Below are 23,872 nucleotides of genomic sequence, written 5' to 3' on the forward strand. Positions count from 1 at the left end.
CTTTTTGTGATTTTTTTTTGTTCTTCTTCTTCTCTGGCCTCGTGTGTCTCGTGAGCGCTCGTCACACTGCACATTTCTTCTCTCTAATTCGTTTGTCTTCCCCGTTATCGGTTCGGCTTTTGTTTTTTTTATTCTCGGTGTCCTTCCTTCACCTGCCGGTCAAGGAGTAAGTTCTGTGTTGACCACCACTTGTGTTTCTGCTCCGTGATTGGCCGCCGTGTTATTTTTGGAGAGGTGAATAACAGTCGTTGCTGTGTGGAGGGCAGAGAAACCCAGTGAGGGGTGCTGATTGGAGCACGGCGGGAAGGGGATGGGGGGTTGTGGGGGTAAGCGTGGGGGGGGACTGTTGGCACACCAAGTGTTAATGGTATCGTTACCCTACAACCCTCCCCCACCCACCCCTGGCAGTGTGAGGTGTGAGGGAGGCCTAAATCTGTCTACCCCTCGGTACTATGGCATCCCGCTAACAGACTCACTGTCGCCACAGTGTAAATGGACCTGCGTGTTTGTGATGTGATGTTTTATGTGCATCCAGGCTGTCTTACACGTCCAAATGTTAATCTACCGTGTGCATTTGTAGACCTGTCTCCGTATGTGTCTTTGCACACAGATTGAATTTGTACAAGCAGGTGAATGTATGCATCTGACCAAGCGTGCACGCATTTATGTGTGCGTGTGTGTGTGTTTGTTGGCCCGTGGGTAAACTGACCCAGTGCTACTGTGGGTCACAGCTGAGTTTGGGAATAGCTCTCTGACACCCAATGCCGATTGTGGCACTCTGGGAATTATGCTAATATTCCTCCTCACCAGCCCCGCCCCCCTGTCTCCGTTACACATTAAACTGCCAATCAAACTGCAAACAAGGCACTCACACACAAGTCAGCGAACGCCCTTGCGCTCTCGCACGGCGGCTCCACCTTGGACGTTCGTAGCCGTGTTTCGCTTGGCACCGGCGCGGCTTTGATGGGAAGTTCTGCTAAGCCCTCTGGGATGTCAGTGGCCTCAAGCAATCGCATCCTCATCTCCGCTTGACACGTGTTTATTGTTGATTCTGCCGCTGACAGACTAATACGGGGCTTTCTGCACCTGTCAGAAGACACCCATTAATTTCCATGGTGACAAGGGAGCCAGCTGATATAAATCAGAGGCAGGAGCACAACAGTCAAGCTCACGGCGGGGAGAGGTGGCAGCCGTGATGCTCAGAGTGAGAGTAGGTTTTGTTTGCGCTTCGTCAGGTCTTGCCACTTCCAGCTGGTCTTTCTTTCTCTGTCCCTCTTCCTTTTTTTTTTTAGGAAATATTAGAAGAAACATTTCAGAGTATGTTTCCCTGTGCCTGCACCAACAGTCAAAAGTTTGGAAACACCTTCCCATTCAAATCAACAAGAGAGCGCGTCCAAACTTTTGACTGGCGGTGTACATTTGATCTGTATGTTTTAGTTTGAGTCGAGTTGTTTCAGGACAGCCGGCGGTGACATGATTTAAGGATGAACGTCCGCTCCTGGCTGCATCCAGAGCTGCCGTTCTGATGGCTTAATTAACCCACTGTTGATTTGAGTGTTTTTGCCAACTGCCGGGGACATGTTGCTAGGCTAGAATACCTCAGGTCAGTTGAAGCTTATTTTAGGGTCTGCTGGAGGGTTTCCCTCAAGAAATTTGCGAAGTGGTATGCTTGCCGATAACTATAACGACAACTGGCATAAAATCTTCCACAGCACAAATGCAACAACACACTTTATCATGCTAAAGGCTCAGTTAAGGTTCTCTGGGCCATTTACACTTGTACGCTCATCAGTCTGCTTCTGCAGAAAACACCGCCACCAACGCTGGTCGCCGCTGTGTCTGTTTTTGCCACTTCAGTTTCAATGACGGCGACTGAAACTTTCGCCGAAATTTCGCCTAAGACGCAGTGTCAAATTAACGCGGAAGTCTAAACCGACTGCACAACACGTGGCTCTTTTTGCAGGTCCTGTGGAGAAAATATACACCTCCCAGAACTGAGACATAATACCAACCTTTAAGATCTAAACATCCACCTGCACATGAAAAAAAAAAAGCATGCGGTATTTGAATTACCGCAACTTGCCGATGGGCAAAATTCAAAGTGTGGCTGGACACTGGGAAGTTGCGCCGCCGTTACGGTAATGACGACGCACCGCTGCTGTTGGCTGCTGGTTGGGGAGCGACAAAAGACCGGGGAGACCCAGGAAGAGTGAGTTCTTTGGAGGAATTTGTTGGTAAAAACAAATTTAGTTGTCCCCTTGAGTTCTCACGAAGGTCTTCCAGACAAAAAGCACAGCTTCCCGGTGTTCAGCCACTCTTTGAATATCATCAATAGCATGAACCACTGTGGGTTCTGGTAATTCAAACGCCGCATGCTTTACAGCGGCTGTTTGGTTTCAAAGGGTTAAGCATAAAGCGCTCAGAGCTTTGTAAATAAGGCAGCAACCTGAAAGAAAGCCACCGAGGAAGTACTCATTTAAACTGTACCAATGCAGTTGTGCATGATTAAGGGCGCAACCTCTTTAAATTAGAGACGGGTGTCCTCACGAGTCCCCAGCTCTGTGCCAGGGCATCAGTCAACTGTCTCCTTCTCCCCTCACGGTTCGCCTCTTTAACGGTTTCTGAATTGAATTAGCCGGGAGCTAAACCGAGTTAAGCAATATAGCGACAGCTGGCGTCGCCCACATCGATCTTTAAAACCCCTCTTGAGGAATCCTCTGGGCAACATCATCGGGAGTTTGTCTTGTGTGTGCACAGTTGTATATTCAAAGCTAATCCTGCCCTGAAGGCACAGTGAATCTAAGTGGAATTAAGTGACTAAACCTGTCCCATAATCACTCACGTGAGCGTGTTCGCATCTGAAATAACAGTGCATCATCTCCTTTTAGTCACAGCTTCCATTAAAGCGTCCGAGCGATAAGTGCCACTCTGGGGGCAATTTAATATAATTCAGTTTATTGCAGAGAGGGGGATGAGTTTTCACCTTTCTGTCTTTTACTGACCATATTTTTTAGCCGGCAGAGGAAAATGAACTGTTCACCTTTAAGAGAGAAAAACCTACAACTTTTTATTTTTTCTCCCGCTCGGGGAATGATAAAGAGAGGCTTAGAGATATAAAGGAAATAAAAGGAGGACAGGAAGGCCAGATGAATGAATGAGTATGTGTGTGTGTGTGTGTGTGTGTGTGTGTGTGTGTGTGAAAGCGTTGGGTAGTAGGCATTTTTTTGTTGCCTGAGCAGTTGGCCGAGAGAAAAAAAGGTATTTGTAGGGAGTTAGAAAAGCAAAAGAACAGAACAGGGATGAGAAAGAGACGTGTGGTGCTTGGGGATTGTTGGGGGGGGGTGAGGGGTTTAGTGTTGGAGGCTCGCAGCGTACAGTTGTTGACTCTGGGTCGGCAGTGGATGACATCACTCCTCGGCTGCTTCCACAGGAAATAAGGTCACAGCAGGAACCTCGGCCAAGCGCGGAAAGACGCCCGCTTATACCCTAGGTGCACAAGCGCACAGATGAATGCGCTCATTTGTACGCACACGTACACTGCGCTGGGTCGTTGTGTGTGTGTGTGTGTGTGTGTGTGTGTTTCATACAACCAAGGTTAGCCTGGACAATGGGAAAATATTCACCACCCAGCCCGTTCGAAACACACGCATAATACACTCATCACACTTAGAACTGGTGGAACTCATTAACTTTTCACAGTTGGCCGGGTAACATCCGTGCACACACAGACACACACACACAGTGACATCATCACTCACCACTCCCAGTGTAATCTCGGAGATCGTCCAACTGCTGTTCCAAGTGTGCTCTGTTGGAGTGGAGATGCTTGCGTGTGCGCGCGCACACACACACACACACACGCGCGCATGCAAACCTTGCAGTTGCACTTTTTCATCTGCGAAAGTTTTGAGCTCAGTGGGAGTCACTGCTGCGTAACTCTCAGGGCCTCCCTCTGGGTCGCCATGGAAACCACCACAACATGTTTATAAGTAGGTGGTGGGACTCCCCTACCCCAGAATATCGGCTGTGCAGTGCGATTGGCTGATGGGGGGGGGGGGCTCCCTCACAGAGCTGTGGCACCGGGGGGGGGGGGGGGATCAGACAGGGGGGCTTTTTAGGTTTATTTCAGATCACCGACTGTGTCGATGCGGGCGTGCCTCCCCGTGTGTACGTGTACTTGTGTGTCTTTGTTTCCATGTGAAAGACGTTGCCAATGTTCCAGAACACCATGACTCGGTGGGAGCTTGGGTGTCACCCCCCCCCCCCCCAACCCCTTCCAGTCTGCTTATTTATCCCCACACTCCCTTCTCCCTTTGAACTCACCCTTCACCCAGCTCCACCCAAACAATAGCCCAGAAAACCCCCTGATTGCTAAAAATGATGTGACCAGTTAATCCAAACAAACATGCAACATTTAATCTCTGAAAAATGTGCGCTTACACCGTATCTGTGTCCCAAATCTGATTGAATGGAAGTGGAGCTGGACATTCACGGGAGTTAACGCGCTGTTTTAATTAACGTAGAAGGGGAGGGATCAAAAGCTGAGAAGGTCACGGAGCATCTTCTGTCAGGTGCATGCACACCTGTGAAATTAAAGTGATGGACAGTTCAGACTCAGTAGCAAGCAGGATGCTGCTACCCCCTAGCGATGCTCGGGCCCAACTGTGCCATAAAGCATCGCGTCAACCTGCGGACCACCCTCACGCCGGGCGGTGGAAATGGCGAGGATCTTTATCCCCATCTACAGGACGATATGTGAACTAGCGTAAATGTTTCAAGTCACTTTCCACAGAACTTGTTGACTTCTTATGGAGTTTTCATTATTATTCAATACCGGAAAACCTGCCTTGTGTTGAAACAATTACACAATCTGCCACGATAATGACATTCTAATGAAATGATAGTTGAGTGGGGAAGGTTAGTGCAACGCCTTTGATCTAAGAGAAGCGTTGCGTAGTTTGGTGAAAGTGAGTAGGATTGTGTCGCATGCAACATTCTCCTTTTAGCTTCAGCGCTGTCTGGCTGTCTCTTCCCAAGATTTGTGTCATTGCAAGGCTGCAGGAACACGGACGGGGCCCTTTGCAGAGACCACTTTTTGATGCTGACATAATTCTCCCTGACAACATTCCTGTCTATCTTTACTCTCCTATTTGTAAAAAAAAAAAAAAAAAGGGGGGGGGGAGAAGAAACAGGAGCTGATCTGTCCTGCCATTGGCTGTTTCAAGTCTCTTGCTGCACTCTAGTGACGGCTCTCTCGCTGCAGCGCCCGGCTGAGGTCCAGCGCTCTTGCTGATGTGGGATTAGCTCACTCACTCTAAATCCTAAGATAGCCATGGGAAAGGTAATGCAAAACTTTCCCCCGATAGGCATGAGTATAAATATAAAATACCAATCAAGGCTATGAGTTTGTTATTAAACATGAGCTGTTGACAGGCCGCCGTTCCGGATGAGGGGGGGGGGGGGTGATTCACTGGGCAGTTTTTTTGGTGATGTCGCCTGGAAAATCTCCCTGACGTGGGCAGCAAATTGACACATATTTACTAGAAATCTTTTCCTGATATGAAGTCATACGATCTTTTTTACCGTGTTAAGATTTTTAATTTTCTGTGCAAATATTCCAAGAGTGTTTTTCTTTAGCATCTGACAAAATTCAAATTTGAATTTTGCAGGTTTGTGTAAGGTTATTTATACATTGATCCGTTCAGAATATAGCTTTATCATACACAGATGAGCCGCAACATTATAACCATTAAAAAGATTTGTAAATAACATTCACCATCTTACGTACCACCCACCTAGACCAGACCAGGCACTCCAACCCCATAGCAATGACCCTCCGTCGATGGCAACAAACACACAAGCCGTTTACAAAAAACACGAAAAGCAGCACAAGATGTTGACCTCCAAATTCACTAGATTCCAAGAGGCCACAGAGGCCCCTCCCCTCAACCCAGAGGACCCAAAAGCCCCCACTAACAACATCCTGTTTACAGACACCACAGGACGCCCCCAGAAGGTCCATGTCCATTCTCTGATGAGTCAGAACTGTTTTGGTGGCACAAGGGAGACCTACACAATTTTAGGAAGCTGGTCATAATCTTTTGACTGGTCGGCGTATATTTGCAGTAGATTAAAAAACATCACAGCTACATGATTAAAAGGAACAGTTTGCCATTTGGCAGAGGGTCAGTTTTAGAACGACTTGGACACATCAGCAAATATAATATGAAATGTTTTATTATTTTCAGTGTTGACAACGAAAGCCGGACTGTTGGCTGCCGTAGCACGTCAGCATCTGATGTTGTTACTACAGGACTGTAGTTTCCACTCAGACGCTCAGAGCAGCTGTGTTTTTAACTGCTCCCATGTCGCCCCCCTCCGTTTCGGATGTGAGGTAGACCGTGGCCGGGCCTGATTCACCTCATCTATCCTGGAGGCAGCACTTGAACTCGGTTCATTCTCCCGTGTTTTGAGCGGAGGAGGTTCCCTAGGCAACCGTGTGTGTGTGTATTCGTGTGTCCTCCTTGAGAGGAAGCGAGACGGGGAAGGAAGAATGGAGCAGCGATGTGAACTGCGTTTCCCCGCTGTTGGCACGGCAGTCCTGAGAGCATTCCTCCCGCCACTCAATCCAGGGAAAGGGTTATCGCCATGGAGATGGCATTTGGCAGGCCTGCTCTGAATCGAGTGGGTGTGTTTAATCACATGTGTGGGGAGGGGAAGTTGCCCGTTTCATGTGCTATCAAGTTAAAGTTTAAACTTTATTTGAGCAGTTGGTGTCATTGCAGGTATTGAAAATAACACGACGTAAAAATATAAGGCTAACAAGCATAACAACACACTTGTCAAAGAAGGAATGATTAGTCTTCTTCTGCAAAAATTCATTTGCAAACCTGAAAAATAATTTATTTTAATAAAATAATAATAAATAGTGATAATTTGTTACGTTTAAACATTTAGCCAGTCCAAAAAATCAGTTGTTATATAGTAAATCTTTAAAATTGCAAATATGAAATTATATTTATACAGAACAATAACCTTTCAAGCATGCTTACCATATTTTACACACATTATTTTGCCTTTGTGTGTGTTCTATATTTATCTACAGTGTATATATATGTGTGCGCGCGTGCTTGTTCAAAGTCTGCCCAGTGCCTGAAGCAGAAATAAACATCAAATCGGTGTCTATATATACACAGATAATTTTACACACAGCAGACAGCCACTTTCATAGAGCAGGTGTGTGTGTTTAGGAAGTTGTTATGTTCACACTATTCAGCTGCTCTGAACGACTGGAAGAAGCGGCTCCTGCTAAGTGAATCCATTAAGGCCCGCACACGCATGCACACATTCACACAAATGATATCCCCTGACAAATTGGACACATGCATGTGCGGTGATTAAACCCCAGAGGAGAGCATGTGTGCATGTGTGTGTATCTTAACAGTTGGATAAAGGGGCAGCAGTTGTTGTTGGACAGCTGACCCTGTGCACTTCCCGCCGTGTATTTATTTGATCAGAGCCGTGAAGACTGCTGACTCACCTGTTTCTGTAGCAGTGGGCTTGGATTAGATCTGAGCGGTGGTTGGAGGAAAACTGTAGCAGACATAACAGCCAGCACACAAACACACCTGTTGCTCTGCCTCGTTTTCCTGTTAAACTACCAACAGCCTCTTTGCTTTCCATCCAACATTCCTCTTACTGCGTATCCTGCTTCCTCTCCCGCTAACTGGCAGTTGAAGCAGTTTATTGTTTAAGGGGAAAACGGGCAATCCCTTTTTTCAATATTTGTTATCACACAATTAATAAACAAACATTATTCAGTAAATTTCTTTTAGTTCAAACCTTCATTTAATGACATAATTATAATATATAATAGTTTTTATTAGTACCGTGAAATGATTTAAAATGTTTAATTAGATTAATCGCAGTTTTGCTGTAGATTAATTTCGATTAATCGCGATTAAATATCATTAATTGTTTATATTTTTTTATTGTTTCATTTTGCATGAGCCAACACACAAGAAAGAAGTGAATACATATGCACCTTCAATAGTTTCAACAAAACAACTTAACTTTTTGTCTGTTTTTTGAACAAACATTTATCCACATTCATGTGGACCTGTTTCTCCTCTTTCAGCAGCTACTAAGACAAATTAACTTGTTAACACTGTCCGAGAGGAGAGCTGAGCGCTTCTTATTTACAGTGTTGCCTCCAACAGTTCAGAGAGCTAACTGCTTTAAAAAAAAATTTAAAATCAGATTAATCGTGATGATGGATTAATCCACGTTAACGTGTTAATTTTGATAGCTCTAATTTTTATATATGAATTATTATAGAACTTTATTTTTCACTTTTTTCTACTTTTTCACTATTATTGTTATGCTTCAGTATGCAGTTTTCAGACAAGCAGCAGCACAAATAACTTTGCTGCGTATAACATTATAGACATGGAACACCATAGCTTACTTAAATGCCACTTTTCACAGTTCAGAACAGAATTCATGGACATATAAAAGAAATAAGTCCTGAAAGCATAGACAATATTGTCATACTTTGGTGGTGTTTATATAGGTGGACCAAGAATAGCCTTAAAAATAAGAATTATCAATGGTTGGTCCGCCCATCTATGGCAATGATGGGGAGGAGTTTTACATTTCTACCCAGTATCCAGCAGCTGGAAGACTTGACAGGAATCATGTGCATGATGTATTCATAATTCAGTGATGTAAATGGAGCGTTAACAAGTCCTCTTTGGGCTGCAAAGAATAGGCAAGACTTATTCATTCATTTTCTGTAACTGCTTGTCCTCTAGAGGGTCGTCATGGGGCTGGAGCCTCTCCCAGGGGTTTTCACGCTAACGCTAACGTGTGAGGCTAATGAACCTAACGAGCATGTCTTTGGACGGTGGAAGGAAGCCAGAGAGAACCCACATAGGCACAGGGAGAACATGCAAACTCCACACAGAAAGGCCCCAGTAGGCCCACGGATTCCTTCCGTTTATGATAAAATATTCTATGCGTCACCAATCCCCAAATGCACAATTGTTTGTTTAGTTCAGTGCTAGTTAAGTGTAGTTGCGTAGTTTTCAAGAGATTTTTTTTCTGAAAACGTACTGCTGGAAATAAGGTTAAAGAAAGATCCCAACAATAATGATGTGGGTCAGGAAACCAAAACAGTTAGCTCAAAGGTGCTAAAAGAGATCTGCGTTGTAGTAATTTTGGGGTTTAACAAAACAAGAGAATTCTTTCCTTTATCTACTTGTTTGATGCATAGTTACGGTAAAACATAATTAGTGCAGGCTTAACATAATATAAAACTACATATATGTTGACTTACTAACAGAACTTGACTTCTAAGTAGTTACAATGCAACAATGAATGACCTTATGTATGCCTCCCAATGGGAACATTTTGTCCCACTGGTTGTTTTCATGTTACCTTGGCAGACCTGCATAATCTAGGGAACACTCCTCCGCACCAGTTTTGCCGTGTCCAGTTCGGCAATGTCATTTTTTTTTTTTTCCTGTGGCGTCGAAGGTTTGTAAAGGTTGGGAGAGGTGTAAACGCTGAAGAGCGAGAGGCAGGTTTTAGGACCGAGCCGAACAATTTTGCCACTCGGGGCAGGGTTACACCGACTGTCAGTCAGACAGGAAAAGAGCACACAGCTGCAACAGTGGCATCTGTTCTGGCTCCCTTTACACACTCACGCTTACATGCGCACACATATCTCTTTATACAGAGATTTAGGATATCTCAAGTGTATTCCTACAGTCGATAAGGTCGCGCTAGGAAGTCACAAGCGCTGATCAGACCGGGAGAGGTGAAAGGACAGAGCCTGCAGAGAATGTAACGCACATTTGCTTTTTGACGTGAGATAGCCATTGTATAATGTTTCGCTCTGCGGCCTGGAGGTGAGAAGTAGAAGACAATGTGTGTGAGTTTGTGTGTGTGTGTGTGTGTGTGTGTGGGATCGGTATGTGACCTTGGCTTCTACGAAGAGTGCAGTTGTTCCAAAGAATTCAGTGGGGCGCACAGGGAGCTGAGAGGAGTTACCCTAAAACACAAGGTGACTCACTTATTCTGCTGGAAAGCGTCTCAGTTTGTCCCAGTGTGAGAGATGTTTCTGTTATTCAGTTTATTGCCATTCTGGCAGTCGTCCGGACTCGGTGATGAAATGTGCACAGAAACAAGGATCACGCAGACACCGGGACGGAAGAAACATCATAAAAAAAAAAGGAAAGAAAGAGTGGAAACAGATTTAAGGGAAAGATTTAAGGTCCTGAAATGCATTCATCCAACAGCCGTACTTAAACACCCTCCTGTTTTACTCACTCACGGAGCCCGTTGTGATGCTAGAGGGCGCCAGATTCTCCATTTTTTTTTTGTTGCTCTGAAACACAACCGCACTGGAATCTGTGTTTACTGCGCCATCAGATTCTGAGAAATCTGACAGTTTTCTTAGACATTCAGTGGCCTCCGCTGTGTGTATACGTATTATGTGTAAACAGCTTCATGACACACACTCGCTGCAACGTCTTAGTCTTGGAGTGTTTGCAGCTGGACGGATTTAAAATAGGTCACGTCTGCCTGTCCTGAGGGATCCCCTCTCTGGTGTTGCTTGGCACTGAAGGGGTTCTAGCCTGGTAATGGCAGCCTCAAGGGGGGGCGGGAAATGAATACTGTAGTGGCATCATTTAAGGTAATAATTTAGCTATTAAAAAGTGGAAGTCAAAAACGACAATACTGACACCCTGGTTTTAGAGCTTATGGATTTTAAAGTTCAAAAGAAAATGCTGCTTTGAGTCTCTGAGCTGGTCTGGTGCAAACACTCAACATGTCAACAAGACATAAAAACAGGTGCTTTTGCCGCCGATTCGTCGCGGCATCCCAAATAACCTCTATGCAAACATTTCAGCTTACACACTGACACCGACACTCCAACCGAAGTTTCCTGTCTGCAGTAAAATGTTTTTCAATCACTCCGACTTCCCGCTGGCTAACTTTAGTCAGAGGCAGGGACAGAGGAGGGCTCAGGTCCTGCAAAACACTACACACACAGATATGCAACATGGTTGCACCCCACCTACCCACCCGCCACCCTAATGCTCAGGACAGCCGGTTTGCTCTGTGCGTGTGTGTGCGTGTGTTTGTGTGTGTGTGTGTGTGTGTGTGTGTGTGTGTGTATTGCCAGACCCCGGCATGGCTCATGTTTCTCAGTGCAGTTTGTCAGAGACCAGCTTGGAGCAGCAGGCACCAGAGAGGCTGCACCAAATACATCCATCCAGAGCTGACAGGGGGACACCGGAGGGGTTCTTCCCCAGAGAGAGGCTGCACTTTGGGATTTTAAGTGGCCATAAAACAGCCCGGTACCATGGTTCTTCCTCTGCTACAAAGGAACATTTCTTTACACAGATACACTGCTGGATTACTGCTGTACAGGTCACAGCTTCGGGAGCCGGTGTATGCAAGCGGAGTCTGGAGGAGATAGAGTTTGTGGGTGATTCCCAAGCGACACTTTGCATGAAATCACGCGCACGCCGGATATTTGCTAGCTCTCCCGAGGTGTTTTGCCGCTTTTTGGCCAGTGGAAATCCGAGCTGTTAAAAGTGTGGCCTACATTCGGGGCTTCTCCCGTCAGCGGCTGTTCGTCCTGCCGGGCACGCTGGTCCGTCTGTAGCCGCCGTGTCAGTAGCCGCACCGGTGGCCGTGTCTGGTGGGGGGTTGCGAGTCTCGGCCCCCACCATGATGATCAAGGAGACGTCGTTACGGCGGGATCCTGACCTGAGGGGGGAGCTGGCTTTTCTGGCCAGGGGGTGTGACTTTGTTCTCCCCTCACGGTTCAAGAAGAGAATCAAGTCCTTCCAGCAGCAACAGGTCAGTCAGTTGGACCGGCAGGGTTGACATGCAAAGTCGTACGATAATGTAAAGGGGTTAAAAACCAAAATTCACCCCGATCTGAATCATCGCTAAATGTCCACCTCCTTATTTGTCGGCCCATTTTCTGCAGAGTAAAGCACGCCCAGATGTTAATATGTTGCATGCGCGCACATACAGTACATGCATGTTGTCGCCCTCATACACAGAGTGACATGCCACGGACGACAGACTATTTTGAGGGAGATGCCAGCGGGGTATTAATAGGACAGGAGGTGCAGGAATAGAGTGATAGAATGAACGGTGAGAAGGAGAAGACCGCTACAGCTGTCCTGCTCAATACGCTCAGTATGGAGGCCCAAGACGAGACACCGGGGACCTGCTCCTGGAACACACTGGCTTTTGGTTTAGGCAGCAGCTTTGCTTGAAGTCTGTACCTGTTCATGCACCCTACCCCCTGACGTACAGCAAATTTGGTCTTGGTGTCAGATGAGCTGGTTGCAAACAGAGGTAGGAGTCTAGGCAGTGAAGCATTTTCCTTTTTTTTCCTGCTTCCACGTCTGATTTCTTAAGAAAGCAGTCTCAAGAAAGACGGGAGAGAGATGAATAAACAGTAAGGCATGACTTTTTTTTTTATGCATACATGCATAGAAGAATATCATCATGACTATTTCCTCTTTCATCATCATTAAAATAATATTTCCAGTGTATGCTGTTTGAACTTTCTTCGTCAGCCTAGAGATTGTGCTCAAGTAAGTGCAGCCAGTCTTGCGCCACCTGAAACTTTTCTCGGAACAGTTTAAACTAAAGCACCGACTTCTTCGTACCTGTCTGGGCCGCGTAGTGACTAATAGACTGCAAAGCCAGTATGGTTAATGATTAACTGGGAGTTTCCACCACATCCTTGACATGTGTAGTGTATCTTGCTAAAGGGAAGTTGTGTCTTGTCGACGGTTCAGTTGCCACCTCAGGACGACTTACCTCAAGTTTCAGTTATGTGCAAGGAGCTTTGAACGCAACACCGCAAATGAGTGATCGACTCTGATTGCACGTCCCAACACCGGATGTCCTGTTCTCGCTTTGCAGGTCCAGTCCAAGCCAGAAAAGAAGCCGGGAACACCTCCACCAGCGCCCGCTGCAGCCACAGCCACACCGGTCCCCACGCCGCGCTCGCCCAGCCCTCCGCCCGCTCCGGTGATAGTCACCCCTCCTCCTCCTCCTCCTGCCATTAACATTCCCAGGTTCTACTACCCCCGTGGGCTCCCTGCCCTGGGCCCGGGTGCCAACCACGATGCGGCCATCGCTGCCATCGAGGCGGCCTTCACCGAGTTTGAGGAGGAGAAGGCGGATATCTACGAAATGGGCAAGATTGCAAAGGTCAGCAGTTCAGAAATGAACGTAATAAAGATCTCAGAACACACAAGAATGAAGACACTTAAACGAGCAAAAGATCGACATTTCCTGGCACCGATAGTTTGATTTCAAGGCCTTTCATGCGTCACCTGTCAAATGGTTGAAACAGTGCTGTTACTATGCCGCTGCCACTCCTTTCTAAGCAGGATTTCTAGGAAGCAGCCACGTGTTTTAAGTGTTACTTGTGTTTCTGTTCAGGCATGCGGGTGTCCGCTTTACTGGAAGGCCCCCATGTTCTATTCAGCAGGTGGTGAGAGGACTGGCTTCGTGTCCGTTCACTCGTTCATCGCAACCTGGCGGAAGTAAGACAAACTTAACGCTCGTCCAATTCTCACGAATACATAAACACACTGTATATCAGACACAAGCATCTCCCCCCCCTCTCCTCTCCTCTCCTCTCCTCTCCTCTCCTCTCCTCTCCTCTCCTCTGCAGGTTGCTGCACAGCTGCCACGATGACTCATCCAGGTTCATATCCTTGCTAGCCAAACCTGGGTGTAACTATCTGGAACAGGAAGACTTCATTCCTCTTCTGCAGGTGAATTGCCGGCCCTAATCGGACGAGGACCCCAGACATCTTATGCCCTTTTGTCTGACAAAATTATAGATGTTACAATACATTCCTTTGTGTTTCTCTGATTAGGACATTGTGGATACACATCCTGGGCTCACATTTCTGAAGGATGCACCTGAATTCCATTCACGCTACATAACGACGGTAAATGATGAAGAATATCAGTTGTCCTTTATTATTGATGATGGCAGCAGTCTAAGCAAGGTAGCGCAAGTGTCCTGATCTTTCCTCTAGCTCCTCCTGTGGAACCACTAAGAGTTCCCAGCCCAGAACCAGGAGGAGTGTCTAATCCCTCCATGGTAGTCTTGAGCTGCCTGGAATACCTCTCTAAGGTGGCAACCAGTTAACATCCTGGTCAGATGCCCGAAACTGCCTCGGCTGGTTCTTTTCAACGCGAGCGATCAGCAGTTCCACCTCTTAATGTCTGCTCAAATAAAAACTACAGTGTAATGAGCATACACTGATCAGCCACAACATTAAAACCACTGTGGCACCGTGGACCCAAAAGTCCCCACTAACAACAACACACGACCCCCTCAGAAGCCCCACGTCCATTCCCTGATGAGTCACGACTATTTTGGAGGCTTAAGGGAGACCAACACAATATAAGGTCATAATGTTCTGCACTGATTGGTGTATAAAATTAGATCCACTGTGACTACCTTAAACAATAAAACGCTCCGTAATTCATTCGTGACGTGCAATGAAGTAAAACACTTCAACACTTGATGATCTTGTAAGTATGTTTTACTGATACTATATCCGTTTCACATTCTCAGTTTCCCAGTTTTCATTAAAAAGTCAAAGCTATCACAGACATATCGGTGTACTGTACGATATGAATAACCTCCTCCCGGGGCTGTCAGCAAATGGGCTTGGGCGCGCATCAGCTGTGTAACTTTAGACCGCGTGCATCTGTGAACGTGGTAAGGGACAGCTGCACCACGTGCTACACAAGTCCAGGGTTTGCTCCGGCGGAGATGCAGAGAGGTCCGGCGTGCACCGGTGCGTCAGCGTGCGATGACATCACGGAAACACTGATGACCTCCCCGCAGCCCGCTGCGGCCGAGGCCCTCCGCATGTCCATTTTAAGACACTTCCCGTTCAGTTTAGGGCCAGCTGACCGGCTACTGTATGAGACATTAGAATCCCCGGGAGGTCCGCGCTCCAGGAAATTGTTGCTAATCCGCTCTTAACTGAACCTAAGAGTTATGTTTCAGGGAGAGGGCGTCTCGACTCCCCCTTGTTTCCATTGCACGGTGAAGACCTGTCGCAGTAAGACGAGTATGAATGAGGGGGGAAAAAAAATGAGTTGTAGATGCAGCATTGGTAGGACTCCTTTTTGGCTACATGCAGAAAATGTTTAATAAATCTTGATGACAGGTCTTGTATAGGTCTTGTGCAAGGTTTTAAACTATTTTCAGAGAGGAATCCAGTCCGACAGCTTCAGTTTCAGGCCTTGCCTTCTAGTTTTAGATTCGCAAACGAAGATAAAAGGTGGAAACCCCCTCTTTGAAACTCTCTAAACTCTGGAAAGGTGACGAAAACGCACCTGGACACCCAAAGCAAGATTTTATATTTTCTATATCATCAATTTCTACTTTGCTTATCGAGGACGTGTTAATGGGTTTCGTGGTTTAATCTTTTAACTAAGTTTTATGTTTCACCAAAAAATGCAGAAAGACACATGAGCATAATTCTTGCACTATGAACGATCTTACATTATCACATCACAAGACCATAAAAATATAAAATTGTGCCTTTTTTTGTATATGAAGTGGTTGAAGGCTTAATTATCTTGTGTAGCCATGATTGTTATCCTCCTGCTAATTAATAGCAGGGATCGACTGATATCGATTTTTTAGAGCCGATAGCGATTTTTTTTACATGAGCATTGGCGGATGGCCGATACGAGCTGACGATTTTTGGAGTCAATACTGCACTTTACATAAAAATTACACAATGATCACAAATGTTAGAGGTCTCAATTTAACCAAAACCATTCATTGAACTCAAAGAATATTTATCGCTGTTGTGCGTAAAAAATTAACAGGTCAAAAGAAAAATCTGTCAGTTACTTATTCGTGCTTAACTATCAATCACCTCCTTCTCAGTGTTTTTCACAGCTGAAGTCCTCTTTGGCGTGGTCCTTCTGAGCCAAGTATGTTTAGCTTATAGCCAGTGTTAGTCTTACACCTTGGTTTTAACATTAACACATTTTCATACCAAAAGCTTAACAACAGCACCACTAGCTAGCAAACTCCTACTACAACAACAACAACAAGTTAGGCGTGTAAAAGTTAGGACTGTTGCTAATGACTATAATTAGTGAATAGATCTTTCTTTGGTAATCGTTTAAAAAAACTGAAACAAAAAACTTTTCAGCTCTTATCCACACACCTATGAGTAGAAGCAATTTTCCAGCTACCAGCTGCACGCACTCTGCTAGTGGGGGATCGGCAATGTATGGGCTGCACAGGTCCATCGCGTCTCCGGCAGCTCAGTGTACCGACGATACCGATACCAGCAAAAAGACGTAAATACCGGCCCGATATAGCGGCCGACCTCTAACTAATACCATTTCGCTACTCCACAGGTGATCCAGAGGGTATTCTACGTGGTGAACCGCTCGTGGACGGGCCGCATCACCATGATGGAGCTGCGCAGGAGCAACTTCCTGCAAACTCTGGCCCTGCTCGAGGAAGAGGACGACATCAACCAGATCACCGACTACTTCTCCTACGAGCACTTCTATGTCATCTACTGCAAGTTCTGGGAGCTGGACACTGACCACGACTTGTACATCGACCCCAAGGACCTGGCCAGATACAACGACCACGGTAAGAACATCTGGAGCTGGAGGATTTCCTTCCCTCCCAACCGCCGTTCCCTCCTGTTTGAACTCTCAGCTCTGTCGCAATTGCTTATGTCTCTCACTCTCTCCTCTGACAGCATCCTCAAACAGAATCATCGAGAGATTGTTTTCGGGGGCCGTTACTCGGTGAGTGGGAACACGCACATAAACAAAATTCTCAGGTGCTGAGTACTTCACCGTAATTGCAGTGTTGAATGTGAACGCCTCTTTTTTGTCTGGGTTCCAGGGGTAACGCCGTGCAGAGGGAGGGTAGGATGAGCTACGCCGAGTTCGTCTGGTTCCTCATATCCGAGGAAGACAAGAAAAATCCCACCAGGCAAGAAACTGTCGCAGCTGTTGGAGTTGTATCAAACATATAAATATTCAACATCCCAGTCGGACGTCTCTTATCTGTGTTTTCCTTATGCCGCGATTAACTCTTCATTTGCCTTATTTGCCCCTCTAGTATAGAGTACTGGTTCCGCTGCATGGACGTGGACGGCGACGGTGTCCTGTCCATGTTCGAGTTGGAGTATTTCTATGAGGAGCAGTGTGAGAGGATGGAAAGGATGGGCATCGAGCCTCTGCCCTTCCAGGATCTGCTCTGCCAGATGCTCGACCTGGTCAAACCTGAGAACCCAGGTTAACCCCCCCTCGCCTTTACCATTTTTCCTCTCAGCTTTTATTTTTCTTTCTCGTCGGACATCGTCCTTTATGACACATGCCTCTGTGCTTGCGTTGTTTCAGGTAAGATAACCCTGGGAGATCTGAAGCGCTGCAGGATGGCCCACATATTCTTCGACACCTTCTTCAATTTGGAGAAATACCTGGACCACGAACAGAGAGACCCATTTGCTGTGCAAAAGGTTTAAATCTGCATCTCTTACATTTTCTGTTTGGGGGAAAAAACAGTTTGTTGTTTTTTATTTATTCATTTTAAATGAGCTGCTGGGTTTGCTACGCGCTTACCTATTTGTCCAGTTTTGAAGCAATTTGCCTGTTCTTTAGCCTTATTTTATTTTGTCAAGACGCCTTAACTTTCAAGAGCTTCAAGTAAAATGCTCATATTTGTTGTGCACATGTTGTTCCAGGACATTGACAGTGAAGGTCCGGAGCCATCTGATTGGGATAAATATGCCTCGGAGGAATATGAGATCCTTGTGGCGGAGGAGACTGCGAATGAACAGCTACACGAGGGGTACGACACGCTCACACTTAACTCTCGCACGTGCTTTTCCGAGTACGGGAGTGCGGTCTGCAGCAGGAGTGATAAATTGCCACGTTTAGGGTGCATTACGCGCATTAACCGGCCCTTCTGTGTGCGCTGTGTGTTCTCAGGTCTTTTGATGATGACTACGAATCCGAGGAGCTTCAGGTCCCCGGAGAGATCGGGAATAAAATGGAAAAACTAGTCATATCAGACTTGTCAGCGTAAAGCTCTCTCCCTGGAGTTCCTGGGCTTCTCTTTCTGGAAAAAAAGGCAGGAACCAAATGATGGAGGACCCTTTGGGGATACATGCATCCAAGAGTGCGTGGATGTGAAAGCAGAGAGAGGAAAGGAAGGGTTCTCTCATCTGTCTTACGATGACTCTGGACTCCCCTCAGAACGGAGTTTCCTGTGTTTGTGTGTGCGTGTGTGCGTGTGACCGTTCTGTGTGCGGTGCATCAATGCATCTGTATTATTCACACAGGAAAAAAAAAAAAAGAAAATCACTGCCTCCAACTCTTTCGCTCCGTCTGAAAGGACAAAGCCAGTGAGGAGTGTTTTATAAGCTCTAAAAGGAATCCTTAAACTGTAAAAAAAAAAAAAAAAAAAAAAAAAAAAAAACTGAAGTGTGAATTCTCTACTGACAATCAAGCCAGAAGACAATCGTTTTGTCGTTTTTTTTTTCAGTATGTTTCTGTGCTAAAGGTAGAAGAAACGGGGATGTATAAAGCGATAACGCCAGCGATTGGCACTGCCATCGAAAAACTGCAGAGTCGGCTGCTCAAACATACGACGCGTAAACGGAAGCGACCGGCAGCGATCCGCATCTTGTCACTGTGTTTCTTGTGAAGAAAGCTTTTAAATTTCTCGTCCCTTTACAGGAAAGCCATGCAACAGTTGGGATGGTTGTAACAGCACCTCCTCTCTGTGGCCAGGCGGTGCTACTGCATGCCGCGGCTGGCACGCCGCACGGTGGCCGGGTAGCGTTTCCACGAGGGAGTTAAGTTCACCGTACGGGGCCTCGGCTGCTCTATTATTAGCGCAGCTTTAGGAGGGCCCCTGGGTTCTCTCTCTCTCTCTCTATCTGGAGTCATGCATCACGATCCCCTTCATTTCAGTGTCCTCAATCAGATTGCGCTGTGAGATATGCACATATCAAACTCTCTGGTAGAGTTGTCCAAACATTTCCACCTCGCAATAACTAATGAATTGTTCCTCCCAGTCACCTTCAGAATCCCACTGTATGTTCTCCCACTTTTCTTTTTTTATTACTTTGTTAAGCTTTTATTTTTATTGGAAATTTAACAGATTAACACAAGAGTAGAATGGAAACATGAGGTCAGCAAACACAGAGACAGGACATAGCGCAAGGAACTGCTTTATTTCATTATGGTGGGGAAAAAAAGGTTATCAATTGCATTTCTTTCTGTAGATAATGGTCATTTGTTCCCACATTTTCTTACATAATTACTGAGTTTGTGTACAGTACCTGGTATTTTTTTTTTTTTTTTTTTACTTTTCTGCTTTCACATAATTTATTTATGAAACCTTGTGATGTCCATTCTCTCTGGTGGTGTCCTGCCTGCAAATAGTTTGGTATTTTCTCTCTCTTTTTTTTTAAATTCAAACTCTGCTACAATGGAAGCGAATACCATTTTATTTGTGGCTCTTAGAGTATTGAAACCTTTACGAACCACCAGGCACGCCGCTTCCATTGGAACTAGTTTTTCTACTGAAAAAAAAAAAAAAAAAAAAAGCTCCACAAATTCATTTTCTTTCACAGTAGTGAAATGAAACCCAAAAGAAGTAAATAAATAAATCCGAGACATTTGCATTGTTAGATGCCGCTGTGTGAACCCTTTACCTCCATTATTTACTGCGCTGCACTCGCAAGGAACAGGTGCATGTGTGTGTGTGTGTACACTGCCCTCACTGTAATATCTGGGAGAGTGTGTTTGCTTACCAATCACTGATAGAAGAGTGTGTATTTTAGGAGCCGGTGCTGTGTAGCTCTCAGATTCGGGCGGTTGCAAATGGGATTGTGTTCCCACATTAGCGTGTGTGTGCGCGCTTGTGTAACTCATTAATTAGGAATTGGACAGCTCTTGTCCGCAATGGCTTCAAATTCACTGGTATATAACTCCTTTACTGGCACTTAAAGTGCACAGACACACACACCTTAGTTGAAAGGGTAGGAAGAGAGCTCGTGGATCCTGGATTCCCACATTCTGCTCTGTATCAATTGTAAATCTGTCAAAATCTGTGTATTAAACTATATTATAAGAATAATAACAGTAATTATAAGCCATTATAGAAACAATGATAGATTTTTGATGTATTTTGATGCTTTGTATGGTTGTGCCACTGTGTGGCTCGGGGCAAGGGGTTGGGGGGTGGGGTAAGTTATATTAGATGCGTGTACGTTTGTGTGTTAGACTTGCGGTTGATGAGCAGAAGTCCCATTTCGACAATCACAGAACGATATAGAAACCTTTGAGGCGGGTGTTTTCTCCGCCGCGGTCACACACACCCTCCAGGAGACCTCTCCACGTCACAGTATTTAAGGAAGAACTTGTAAAGGCGACGGGACGTCTCTGCCTGATAACTTTTTTGGCTCTATGCAAAGTGCCCTGGTGCTCCCGTGTGAAGCAGCGGGCGAGGAGAGAAGCCATGCAGGACTTTAACTTTGAAATTTTCTCTTTATTGGAAAAGATGGAGAAAAGACTTTTATTATGATGTACTTCCTCTGTGCAGAGGAGACTTGAGTAGGCTGCGATGATTCTGTATTGGCATGGTTTTCTTTCTTTCCGTCCATCTCTTCTTTCTTTCTTTCTTTCTTTCTTTCTTTCTTTCTTTCTTTCTTTCTTTCTTTCTTTCTTTCTACCTTCCTTGACCATGTCTCTTTATTTGTTGCTTTTGTCTGAAGTTTAAATAAAGATGTTTCAAAAAATATTAATCTCCCATGACCATCCTTTATTCTTTGTGGTTACCTGCACCCGATGCACTCGTCGCTCGTCCTCCCTTGTAAACACACGTGTCACGTGCGCACTCGCACGTCATCACTCCCTCCCTGTGTGCACTCGCCGTGTAATGTAGTCGCGCACCGCCGCTCAATAAAGTGTTACTTTACAGTCTTCTGGAAGTGCGGAATTGTCCTCTGTTGGACTTTAACCTTTTCACCCGAAGGTAGTTCTTATTTTATGTCGTTTTTTTCTTTACGTGCAATAAAACGCTTGGTTTTCTTACAAGCAAAAGCGAAAGAAGGTTTCCTCCACTTGTCTTGGACTGCGACAGGCGCACATGACGCGAGCGGCTGCGCACCGAATCATTTCGCTGCGGCTGGCGTCACTGTTGTCATGACGGCGAAAAACAGGAAGTCTCTGGTCAGTGTGGCACATTGTTGATTGTTCTTTTTTACAGAAGGTGTAATTAGGAAGATTCCCAGGCTGACCGCAGCCAGTAACCTTTGGATAATCTTTGGATTTTACCTGCCTTAATTAAGTGCCACAGCCAGTTACATGTTATGTTGTACAATTGGGTTGAGTAACTTTCCAGGAAGGCTGTGTTTGCTGCAACAGAAGGGAAGAACTGTGACCAGGATTACAACACCAGTCATCTTGTGTGCCGTGAAAGCTAATACCTGGCACGGTCTGTACCCCTCCGCCCTGCTCCTATGTCTGCTAATGTTTGCCTCCACAGTTATAGTAGTGTTGATATGGGTCAAAAATATATGTTTAACGTTAAACAAACAAACAAACAAACAAAAAAACAACAACAACTCATGAATGTAAAAACTGTAAAGACTTTGAATGAATGAAAGCTTTATTTCATCCTGCCCCATCCTAATCCTACCTCCTCCATTTAACATTTACTCCCTGTGTGTGTGTGTGTTTTTCATATGCTCATAAGCATGTATGTTTAGACAAATTCAACCCCCCCTTCTTCCCTGTGCCTGGTGGACACCATGTCTTTGTACCACTGCCTAAACCTGCTCATGCTTGGACCTCGCTTTAGCTCCCCCATCAGTCTCTTCCACAATTTCTCTCCACGTATAGAAATACAGAATGTTTTTAATGTTGTGTGTGCACAAAGATGACCCAATCTAGTCTACGTCGATGCCAATGCCCCTGACTTGTTCATGCTAACCAGGCAAAGTGATTTACCAGATTTACCGTCATGCTAACAATGGCTAGTTAGCGAAGGTTATCCGTTTTGTGGGTATGTGGTAAGAAAACCAAAAAATTGTGACACGATGATCAGGCTGCAAAAAGCATGAGTGATAAGCCATGTCACTGTTACTCATCCCATGGGAACCATTTGTTAACATCAGATTTCACAACACTGGAATCAAACAGCTTTTAACAAAAGTTGGTCCACAAATAAATCTAAATCTAATTCTTTTTCATTACTATACCTGTTACCGGTATAATGATGCACGAAACATTCCCCTGACCAAGTTTACTAATGCTAATGACAGTGTCACACGAATTATTGCCTTAATCGGACTATAACAGGAGAGCTTAAGTGCATGTAAACACGTTACTCCGATTAAAATTCTGGCCAGATACTCCGGAGTTCTCATTATTATTACTGTATTGACACACAGATAATGCGAATGAATCGGACTTTTCAATCGGATAATGCGTGTGCGCATGCTCCGCGACCGCTGCGCTGGCGTGTGACACCGGAACAAAAATGTCCAAGAAAGCCGGTCGAAGAAGAAGAAGAAGAGAAACGGAGCCGTCTGAGGGATAGCGTGGATCTTACCTGCACCAGAAGTAGCGTGAACATTACGTAGAAGATTTAAAAATGTACTAATATCCGTCTGGTTCTTGTTTGAAATGCCGGTCCGCCGCATGAACGACTCTAGTGTATCATATCACGTAATAGGTCAACCCGGAAATCGGGCCGTATTAACATGGTATTAACGCACTGACTGACTTCACGCTAACCAGGTATAGTGATTTACCACGTCATGCTAACATTTACTAGTTGTTTTGCAGGTATTTGGTAACAAAAAAAATGTGACACAATAAAAGGTGGATCAGCCAAGTCATTCACTAGGAATCTTTTGTTAATATATCAAATATCAAATTTCACAACACTCAAATCAAACAGCTTTTTAGTTAGTACACAAACAAACATGACTTGTCCATGCTAAATGGGTAGAATTATGCAACAAACTTTCAGGCTAACCAGGTATAGTGATTTCCCATCATGCTAACGTTAGCTGGCTAGTGAAGATCATTTGTTATGTGGGTATTTGGTAACAAAACAAGAAATTGTGACACGATGATCGCGTTATGAAAAATATGAGCGGACCAGCCAAGTCATTGCTACTCATCTGTAGGACTCATTTGTTAGTATCGAATTTTCCAACACTCCATCAAAACGTTTTTACCACAAGTTGGTACACAAACAAACCTAAAATTCTGAAGTCAATGCCAAAAACGGGTTTTGATGCAAGAAACTGACCAAGTTTACTACCACCCAGGTATAGTGGATACCACATTTACCGTCATGCTAACATTTGTGAGTTAGCAGAGGTCATTTTTTTCTGCAGGCATTTGGTAAGAAAACAGAAAAATGTGACATGATGATAAAAATAAAGTATGGGTGGATCAGCCAAGTCATTGTTACCCATCCTCTGGGAACCATTTGTTAATATCAAATTTCACAACATAAGTTGGCACAAAAAAATATTTGAGTTCTTCAGAATGTGGAGACCGGTTTACAGACGCTGCAGGCATGCAACCATGCTGCTAGTATAACTGAAAGTAAGGATTTAAATGCACATGGTTTTACTTGGCTTTCATCGTGTGTGTTTGGGATTGAGTCGCTGCAGCGTCATATTCACTGGTACCATTTTTCACAGTTATTGTTCTAGGCCCAGTACTTCTATCCACCAGGGTGGATTCACGTCTTTGGACTCTGTGCCACACCTAAGAAAAC

General features: G+C 45.1%; 1 protein-coding gene across 2 annotated transcripts in view; it reads left to right on the forward strand.

Annotated features, from left to right (window-relative positions):
• Positions 1–19,776, forward strand: part of LOC125023582 (serine/threonine-protein phosphatase 2A regulatory subunit B'' subunit alpha-like) — a 61,320-nt gene extending 41,544 nt beyond the window's left edge. For both annotated transcript variants that reach the window (XM_047610936.1, XM_047610937.1), the window contains exons 3-13: positions 12,961–13,251; positions 13,486–13,589; positions 13,721–13,823; positions 13,929–14,003; positions 16,456–16,699; positions 16,812–16,860; positions 16,961–17,050; positions 17,180–17,355; positions 17,461–17,579; positions 17,805–17,911; positions 18,052–19,776. In XM_047610936.1, coding sequence (XP_047466892.1) covers positions 12,961–13,251; positions 13,486–13,589; positions 13,721–13,823; positions 13,929–14,003; positions 16,456–16,699; positions 16,812–16,860; positions 16,961–17,050; positions 17,180–17,355; positions 17,461–17,579; positions 17,805–17,911; positions 18,052–18,148 — 1,455 coding nt within the window. In that variant the 3' untranslated portion in view covers positions 18,149–19,776. The remainder of the gene's footprint in view (positions 1–12,960; positions 13,252–13,485; positions 13,590–13,720; positions 13,824–13,928; positions 14,004–16,455; positions 16,700–16,811; positions 16,861–16,960; positions 17,051–17,179; positions 17,356–17,460; positions 17,580–17,804; positions 17,912–18,051) is intronic.
• The last annotated feature ends 4,096 nt before the right edge of the window (positions 19,777–23,872 follow it).

This window comes from Mugil cephalus, chromosome 17, assembly GCF_022458985.1.
Source record: "Mugil cephalus isolate CIBA_MC_2020 chromosome 17, CIBA_Mcephalus_1.1, whole genome shotgun sequence".
Classification (NCBI taxonomy): Eukaryota; Metazoa; Chordata; class Actinopteri; order Mugiliformes; family Mugilidae; genus Mugil; species Mugil cephalus.